Genomic DNA, 9583 nt, shown 5'->3' on the forward strand with positions numbered 1-9583 from the left:
CACCGCCACCCATCCAATCCATCCCCGCCGATCGTGATGTGATCGGGGGGCTTCGGCCTTCGGCTCCGCGGCGGCAGCGCAGCACGCCGCGCGCGTCTCGACACCCACGAGCGACGACGGATTAGGTTACGAGGACACGGCCTTACCCTCCAACCACTACGCCCTTCACTTCACTTACCCTGCTGCCAGAGCGGCGTAGTAGTTTAAGCTTCTCGTCAGCAATGAAGAGCGCGGATCTTGCCCCCAGTCTGCAGCAGGTATGGTTCAGCCAGGACGGGCGATCTCGGATCCTGATTGCGCGCAGCTGGGCAATCAATACCGGTGTCTGATCACGCTTCTCGGCACAAGCGGACAAGCAAAAACCACCAGGCATAACAGAGCGGGATGTATTCATATGCGCAGTTTACAGTAGTACATGGGAGTTGGCTGGCTCTGCAGGATTGTCCAGGCAGAAACAGTGTGCATCTTGCTTCACAGAGAAAGGGGGAGGGTTTTGCCTGTTATATGAGACTAATATCACATTTCCGTCCGCGAAACGGGTCCGGTTCTGAACTTCTGATCACCTTTCGGTAAACCAGCAGATCGTTTAGTACTGATTTTCTATCAAAACGGAAAGCAACTCGAAAACACCTCTCTCGCTCGCACCTCGTTATCTACCGCCGCGAGTTAGTATCCATGTAAGAGGGAAGAAAATGGAGGGCGTATGAGCCCTACCTAGACCATGTACTGCATCGCCACCTGCATCAGCCTGGTGTGGGGTATGCTCAGCGTCGCGATGCCCCGCCTGCAGTTCTTCCTCAGGAACGCGTAGAAGTAGTTGATCACCAGCTTCTTGAGGAAGAAGGACTCCTTCCGGGCCCGGATGTCGCCGTGCCCCAGGAGGTACACCACGCCCGACTCCTTGGCCTTGTGGATGAACGAGAGCTCATTGTCCAGGCTGCGCCGCCCGTTCATCGCGTCGTCCAGGGATCCGTAGTCGAACGACGCGCTTGATCCGAGGGCCGAGTTGTCGGCACCGGCGGACTCAGCGAGGGGGACGCCCAGCGAGTAGATGCTGCCGTTGGGGCCAACAAGGACTCTTGATGACGAAGATGCGATCTCCTCTTCAGAGTCTGTGTCGTCATTATGATCGCTCTCCAGAGAGCGTTCCTGGGCCTCCCGGCGTATGAACTTTTCCAGGCTTTCTATCAGAAGCTGTTCAAATGCTTGGGGGTTCTCCTTGCGTACATCCTTGTACCCATACCTGTAGTCAATGAATGTTAACATTTGAATCGACAATCAATAACTAAACAGTGCTTATAAATGACCATGTAACTGTATAAAATCATGGTTTCTGTAGGAACATGATAGATTGTATCTTAACCCGTTATTTAAGGGCAAAGGTAAGACTGAGGAACACAGTGCCCAAGGAAATGAATGAGACATTCAGTGTCGCTCTACCCCATATCATCAAGGGCAGCAAACAATGTCCAAGTTAAGAACAGACAAGAACAAATACGAGCAGCTTTTCGCAAAAATAATTTATACTGATTTCTTACAGACATCATGATGGTGCCCAAAGAGGCCAAAAAAAGAGAAAGAAATGGAACACAACAACAAAGCTCGTATTTGATTAATAGAACTCTTAACAACAGGATAGCAGTGCAAACAGCGCAAGAAAGACCAGCAGATGAAACTCGAGTTGAAAGGGTTCCAACCAACAGCCAACGAATCAACAAATGTCAAAACCTAATCAAGTACTCAACACTTGACAACTTTGAGGGAGCAGTGAAGTATAGCACAACTCCCAAAAGACACCTGCCCAGTGGCCCTGCCTACACAGTAATAACGCTGGCAGAGTAGTTGCTGAGCTACTGACACACCCAGTGGCTTTCTAGCAGATTCTAAATCCAAGGGCATCAATCATTACATGGAACACAAACAGAGATTAGTTTAAAACACACACACACAAACAGAGTGGCCACAGGTGTCAAACATGTGCAGATGCAAAGTACTCTCTACATTCCAATGGAGCGTAGCAAGAAACTTGAAGACCAACATTATTTTCGGAGGCAAACATAGTTTATAGTTGTTTTCTAGAAACTCAGAAAATAAAGTTCATACCTAGCAATGCAGCGGAACATATGGTAGTTCTTTGGGCAGACCCGACGAAAGAGAAACCTCTCATTCTGTGGCACAACTGGAACTGGAACCCATTTGATGCAGACAAAAATGATCATTGAATGCATGGCTGGCAGTGTGGTGAGGAAGTGACTAAAGATTGAAGGAACCCCCCTGACCAGTTCATTATAAAGCAATCCAATTCCAGGTGCTCTAACTGTACCAAGATTGCAGCCTAGCTGCATCAACAAATCCATTGAAAGCTTCTGCTTGACCTCAGTTTCGTACTTCAATTTGGTACCATAGTTCCATATGTACATTACCAAATACAGTACAGCTGCAAATACCAAAAGAACCCAACTTCCATCTGCTGCACTTCCCAAAACTGAAGAAAAGAAAAATAACTCCAGCCCTAGGAAGAGGGTGAGAAAGCATAGAACTACAACGATGTTGACCTGCCATATCAAAAGCATTATAATGGTCACCAGGACAGTAGTCATCATCATGACGCCAAGTTCTGCCATGCCTGCAATCAAGACCAAGCATTAGAAAAAATTTTGGGTGGTAGTGATTGGGCTGGAGAAATAACGTAATTTAGCAGCAAGCTCATCATGTTAAAAAGCGTGGATCAATAAATACTGAGGTTAGAGTGGAAGAAAACAACCAAATACATAACATTAGAATGCTTGAATATAGTAGTTTTCTTGTTCCTAAGAATCATTGAAATTGTACAATTTCCTTCCAGGCATATATTAATCAAGATAGCAATTAGATATTGGAGTAAAGGAGACAAAAACACCGCCTAATCTATCAAGGGGTGATATGGCAACCAGATGCTCATAATGTTCACTTATTCAGCAGATCACTGTTCTCAGGAAACAGCTATAATTTCTACAAGATAGGCTCATGTTCAGCAGATCAGGTGCAGGAAATCTCAAGATTATAGGCATTTCAGACAACAATAAGAAGATGTGGAGTATAAACATAGTTGAAAGCATATTCAAGAGGGAATTGAACTTCCAGTATACAATTTCATTCCCTATTTGGCCATGTCAATTCAAATTCTTCTCTTTAATTCTTGTATACTCAAACTAACTTATCAAATCCACACTTGATCATGATATAATCAAAATGAGTTATGGCTTATAGTTCATCGGTATATATTATGGAAAATTAGGAGCCATTTATGTGTGTGTGAAAACTATATTGCAGAAAAAGGAAATCAGGGTGGAGAGTACATTAGGGACGAATCCAGAAAATAGAACTAAAGATTAGATTGCAACGTGAATGTGCTGCCAATCTCATTTAAGTACTACGTACCATATGCATTGCCAATCTCATTTATGCTCCCAAATACTGTAACAAATGCCAGACAAGAAACCAGCAAGAACCAGTTCATCACCGGGATGTATATTTGGCCCATGAACTTTCTAGAGGTGTGAATAATCTTGAGGCGTGGAAAACAGCCAAGAGCTGTTGCCTGCTTTATGGTTGAGAATATAGCAGTTGTCATTGCACGACTAGCAATTAGTGCAGCCAAAGTAGCTACAAATACCACTGGCCAAAATGCCTGACCTGCAACATGGATTGAATCCAGAAACTAGTTAAACAAAGTTTGATTTCATTATGATATGAGAATTTTGTTTCAGCATAGTGCAACATATACATAGCAAATGAGAGAAACCAGTCTGCCTTACCTGGGATGGACAAAAAGAAGACCTGCTGACTTTTAGTTAAGTTCTCCATAAGAAATGCAGCTTGCCCTAGATATCCCAGTAAAAGGCATGGAAGAACAAGAAACACAAAGGTAAGCTGCAACATATGAGCAAGAGTAAGTTACCATAAACTATGTCTAGTTCGAAGGAGCAGCACCATAAACGTAGGGGGTGTACCTGAACCGATCTAACAGAGAAGTAGCATAAATCAGCAAACATAGCCTCTGATCCTGTAAAAATAGTAGTCATGTCACTGTCTCGCAATGTAAAATATTTCACTTTTACTCTGCTCATCCTTACACTATCTTTTATGAATTTCTTAAGAGAAAATTTTCTTAAAAGCCAATGCCAATTTAATCAATATGATTAGTCGTCAATTTGAACTTTGGGGGTTTTGTGTTTATTTGGACGATATGCCAGGAAATGATCAATCATTTACTTTGCTGCTTCCAAATATAGCCACTGCGGAATCTGCTATTCAACTACCACATTTCATTATTAGGGCTATCTGTCAAATACAAATATAATCCCTTCAAGATTAGCATAATTAAGCAGAGCTATCAAATAAAAAGTTATGTTCTCTCTTTTTATTCAAGAGTATACTAAAAACAGTATCGACCAATATGGTCAAAATGCCTACCTGTTGCACATAAAAGACAGCCTCCAAGGGACATCCAAGCTTGAGTGGGATTTCTTTCAAAATAGTAGTAGATATACACAGGATTGAATGCATGCAATACTTCTGAACCGTATATTCTAATGTTATAAATTCCTATCCCAGCAAGGCAGCAAAACCATATGAACAAGGCAGGCCCAACAGCAAGCCCCACTTTGCTCGTTCCAAACCTTTGTAGACTGAAGAGAACAATAAGAAAGGCAACAGTTATCATGACCACTTCACCTGCCAAAAGTTAATAACTGGTGAGCATTGTGCATGACTAATATCAATACAAAATATATCTTTTTTCACCACATATTGTCAATAATCAATAAATTAACAGTTTGGCGCCACCTTCATTAACACTTGATATTCCAACCTTCAAACCATTAACCGCAGACATAACTGCAGATTTGAACGTGAGAAGCAAGAAAAGAGTAAGGAGAAAAACTGGTACAGAATCATATTACTAGGGATGCAAATGTGCAGATCACCCAACTAGGTGAAGAGCAAAATACAATGAACAATGCATCAGAAAGACATGAACCTGACATTGCCGGTGTGACAACACCATCTGCTATCACCATCGAAGTACCAAATAGAACAAGCATCAAAAGCAGCTTCTTTAACATAGATGAAGTCTCAAGACGCTCCTTGATCTTCAAAGACCTCTCAAGCTCCACTGAAGGCACCTTCAGATTGAAACTTGATATGCGGGTATCAGATGGTAGTTGGTTAGGAAGCAGGCTTGCCTTTGCATTTCTGCATATTAGCGAATACAAAGCAAATGTTCCTCCTGCCAAATAATAAGACAAATGAATATTAAACATAAAGGTTAAAGAAGAATTTTTGCCAAGTTTACTCTAGTACCCTGGTACATATACAAAAGCATACCTTCTCCATCATCGTTTCCCCACAAAACAATCAGGGTATACTTCAGAAATGGTATCAGAATGAGAGTGTATATCACAAGTGAGAGTGCTCCAAGCACATCCTCCTTTGAAGTAATAGGGTATTTATTAAACATTACATCCAAGGTATACAGTGGGCTGGTACCAACATCGCCAAAGACAACACCTAGCGTCTGTAGAGTCAGCACAATACTCCTGCCGAAGGTAAATTCCTGAAAGGAAGAAAGCACCAAGGTATCAGCAGAGGTTATGCATGTAAAACAGAATTGGAATTTGCAGGCACACTATTTGATGTCAAACAGAATTGGAATTTGCAGGCACGGTATTCGTGCAAGATGTCTTTATAGTAAACATACAGCTGGAGTACCAAATGTCAAATTAAAGTTGCTCCTTAATTAATTTTCCATGGTAGCAAATTTCAGTACAGGGAAAAAAAACCCTGAAATTGACATGGTGAATTCTGGGCAATGAAAAAAAAAAAGGGGAGATGATTGGGCCAAACATAGAGTGTCATTTTGTAAAGAGAAATGAAAAGGGCAGGATTGCTGTTTTCCATTTTTTTATGACATTTCACGAAAGCGGGTTCAGATTTATCCCATTTAAATATTAGTCAAGACTCTTGATAATTATCATCAAATTTATAGGACCAAGGGACACTCTATAAATGCACTCCACTAAACCCTCTTGCTTAAATGAATGAATATGAAAATGATGATGCAGAATCCTTGCATGACAAGGAAATGCACTGGTGTTAAGGACCTTCAGCAACCAGACTACAAGACCAATAAGTGTTACCAACTCCTTCCAGTGCATCAACCCGGTCAAGGGGTTACCACTCACCAGGTCACTGGTCGAACTAGTGGATCATGCGTTGATCTGCAGTGAAGGGATGCAGGTTCAAAACCCAATGTTCTCATTGTCCCTGGAATTTAGGTATGCGCGGTGCAAGTTCTTTGTCCAACTCACCAGTTAATTCAAAAAAAAAAGCTGGTTCAAACTAGGTCTCGCCAGGTCGATGACAGGAGCATACATGAACATGATGTGGCTCAGCCCAAGCTATTTCAATGTAGCTCACAAAGACGAGAAAGGTCTGACATTGCTATCCATATCAACTACAAGTTTTCTCTTTGCTAGATGTGTGGATATTTATACTTACAGTGGCACTAGTAGTCAGTGCTCGTAACATTTTCTATAAACACTGGTAAAATCAATAGAGTATTTAACTCCACTGTCTATGGGCAAACCAGCCAACCATAACTGAAGTCCACTTGACCTAACAAGCAGATCAAACCAATTAACTCGGCATCTATTTAAATAAATATGTGCCACAAGTACCAATTGTACATTAAATACGTCATTCATGAAACCCGAGACAAAGAACAGAACAAGGCTAATTTCACATTGTCCTTGCATGCTCGTTCAAAGTACTGCATCAAAATGCATATCAAGCGCATCATAAGTACATCGTAAGAAACAACAGATGCACCTCATCGGCATGTAACCTACGCAGAAAACCAGGAGCAGCACCTACCTAAGCAATACCAAAAGCATAAGACATTATGCATCAAGCTATCGACACAACACAGCTAGGAGCCTAAACAACTATAAGGGTGCATCAGCTTACAGGCAGCTAAATGTTACATAAAACCCATGCCAGTCTCGTGATTTACCCAAGTAAATAGCCCAAACTTGAATGATACAATTGCATCAGTTTACACACAGCCTGGCAGCCAACAGCCACATAAAAATCATGCCAGTCTATCTACCCAAGTAAATAGCTGAAACTGGATTGTTGGACTAATGCTGAAAACACCTCGCACACATACACAGAGCAAAAGCAACCACCCTCGTGCACCCACAGTCGTACCGCAAGTTCTGCAAAGAACCTATCAAGTCCCCTTAGGCACCCCTGTGACACACGATTGCGCGACCAAACGGTAACGCAAAACCAACGCCTAACACGAGACATTGTCCGATCGCGTTCCCTCGGACAATACCACAAGCACCTCGCGCCCAGGAGGCGACGGTACGCGTGCGGGCGGGCGCATCCTCGCGCAGGCAGTACCGCAAACACCCTGCGGGCACCGAAAAGCATTTCGAGCGAGCTGGCGAGATGGAGGAAGCGCGCACCTGGTGGCGGTACACGCCGGGAACATCGAGCGCCTCGACGTCGAAGGAGTCGGCGCGCGGGCCCGTGCGCACGAGGCGCTGGCGCAGCATCTCGTCCTCCTCGTAGCCGTCGTCGTCGTCGTCGTCCGAGCACCCGCCGCCGCGGGAGCCCAAGGCGGCCGCGGGGGTGTCGGCCCCGCCTCCGCCGTCGTCGGAGCTCTCGATCTCGTCCTCCTCGCAGGCGCCGCCCGGGACCACCCACCGCATCTCCGCCGACTCCGTCTTCCGCAGCCTCCGGCCGCCGCTCCCGGACTCCATCCGGATCGAGGCGGGTTCGGGACAGGCGCACGCGCCTGCCGGGGTTCTGGTGCCACGGGTTCCGGTGATGCGCGGGGAGGTGTGGGTGTGGCGGGGTGGGAAAGGGAAAGGGGGAGTGGAGACTGCAGAGGAGAAAACGGAACTGCAGTCTGCAGGCTGCAGCTGTGGGAATTGGGAATTTGGGATACAGCTGCACTCCAACTTTCCTTTTTTCTTGTTTTCCTCTATATATATGTTGGAAATTTATTTTTGCTTTTTCTCAAATATCGAAATAGGGAATTCGCTTTTTAAACACTTTTTAATCATCCCAAGTTAACGTATTTTGGACATGCTTGTTTAGTGCCAAATTTTGCCCCACCAAAAACCATGCATGCCAAAATTATGCCATACCAAACTCTGAGTATTCCAAAATTAAGGTAATAAATTTAGGTACTCACTCACTTGATTTAGTGCCAATGTATGGCAATACTTTTCGCAGTTTCAAGAAATTTTTAGCGACTTGCTTTAGTTTTATTCTAATATTGTTCTAACTATGTTTAAACTATACATATGCTGATAGCAGGAGAGTTTTTAGTTGATTGACGAATAGAGATTTCCACCTTTTTTTAGAAAAAAAACTAAGCTTACGCGAACATGAGCAGCGAAAAGAAAATCAAAAGGTAACTGTAGACCATGTAAATATGTAATCGACACACTCGAGTACCAACAATTTGGAAGGCTCTACGGATGACATTACGGATATATGAGGATTAGATCAACCGAACACCAACCAGTTTGCTTCGATGTATCCTACCAGCACTATTCGATGATGTCCTTTGTCCTCCTCGTAACGTTTGCTTCATAATAAGAAACCTCTCGCCAGAGATGTCAGCCGTGTCTGCCAAGTTACATCAAATCGACAAAAAAGGGCACCATTTTTCAGATTTGGACACACGTCCCGTGTTTGCGGCTTGGCAGTTTCCTTCCAGTGCTGGACCATTCCCATTCATCCGCCGCTGGCACTGGCACAGATGAAAATCCTAGCCAAAAAAAAATGCCAATGTGTTGGTGCACGCTCTCCCCTATATGATTTTTCTCTGAAGCAAGAACGGATTCCAGGCTGGTAAAGTGAGTTTACAACGAAGATGACCTGGACACGTTGTGTTGGATTAAAAACAACGTGGGCCAAACAAACTTGCCGAAAAGTCGGGCCTATCTATAGTCCGGCCGTTCCACATATGATGATTTTCTTAAAATTTAGTAGGATATTGAGGAGCATCGCTTTGCTATTCTTTGTCTGAATAATTTCAGCCATAATAAGGTTTGGATAAACCGACAACACACAGCATGCGGCCCAAGTGGGCTAGCGGCCCAGAGCTTGCTGAGTGACGGCCGGCCGCCCGAACCCCTCACCAGGCCGAATTTTATCACCGCGCATCGCGCAGCATGGGCCGCATATACAAGTCGATTCTTAATAACCTACGTAACTAACACGCCCCCTCGGAGTCGTCCACTACCCTCTCTCCGCCGCACCGGCACGGTCAAGCTGCCATTCAGCAGGCCGCCGCCGTCCGGCAGAAGCGATCGCGCCAAGGAAGAAGGAGAGGGGCGGGGGCGGGGGGCGGGGGGGGGGGGGGGGGGGGGGGGGGGGTCATTTTGTCTTTGGGGGTTTTTTGAAGCCCTACGCAAAGGGTGGATGACTGTTGCCAGGTTATATGTGATAGGAGCGCTACTTGGTGGTAAGTATGAGGGTCGAAACGGGGGGTTGGTGAGTTTGACGATATATTGAAGCT

At 44.6% G+C, this 9583-nt stretch overlaps 1 protein-coding gene across 2 annotated transcripts; it reads right to left on the reverse strand.

The window, feature by feature from the left end:
* Positions 1 to 368: 368 nt before the first annotated feature.
* Positions 369 to 7993, reverse strand: LOC101774663 (probable potassium transporter 14). Of its 2 annotated transcripts, XM_004957760.3 has the most exons (10): positions 7515 to 7992; positions 5368 to 5596; positions 5021 to 5269; positions 4828 to 4878; positions 4456 to 4716; positions 3993 to 4045; positions 3798 to 3912; positions 3421 to 3675; positions 2104 to 2626; positions 369 to 1243 (listed from the first exon to the last, which is right to left on the reverse strand). In XM_004957760.3, exons 1-10 carry the CDS (start codon positions 7809 to 7811, stop codon positions 715 to 717), a joined length of 2562 nt encoding a protein of 853 aa, XP_004957817.1. In that variant the 5' UTR covers positions 7812 to 7992; the 3' UTR covers positions 369 to 714. The 2 variants fall into 2 exon arrangements, with proteins under 2 accessions (XP_004957817.1, XP_004957818.1); XM_004957761.3 differs by lacking the exon at positions 4828 to 4878 and having other exon boundaries at positions 7515 to 7993.
* Between the last annotated feature and the right edge of the window lie 1590 nt (positions 7994 to 9583).

This window comes from Setaria italica, chromosome II (genome assembly GCF_000263155.2).
Source record: "Setaria italica strain Yugu1 chromosome II, Setaria_italica_v2.0, whole genome shotgun sequence".
Taxonomy (NCBI): domain Eukaryota; kingdom Viridiplantae; phylum Streptophyta; class Magnoliopsida; order Poales; family Poaceae; genus Setaria; species Setaria italica.

Excerpts from the sequence above, each read along its gene's own strand:
- LOC101774663 (XM_004957760.3), bottom strand. The coding sequence starts at position 7,811 with ATGGAGTCCGGGAGCGGCGGCCGGAGGCTGCGGAAGACGGAGTCGGCG. Across the intron at positions 3,676-3,797 it reads CTTCTTTTTGTCCATCCCAG|GTCAGGCATTTTGGCCAGTG; the intron begins GTAAGGCAGACT and ends TCCATGTTGCAG. Across the intron at positions 2,627-3,420 it reads TGAGATTGGCAATGCATATG|GCATGGCAGAACTTGGCGTC; the intron begins GTACGTAGTACT and ends TCTTGATTGCAG.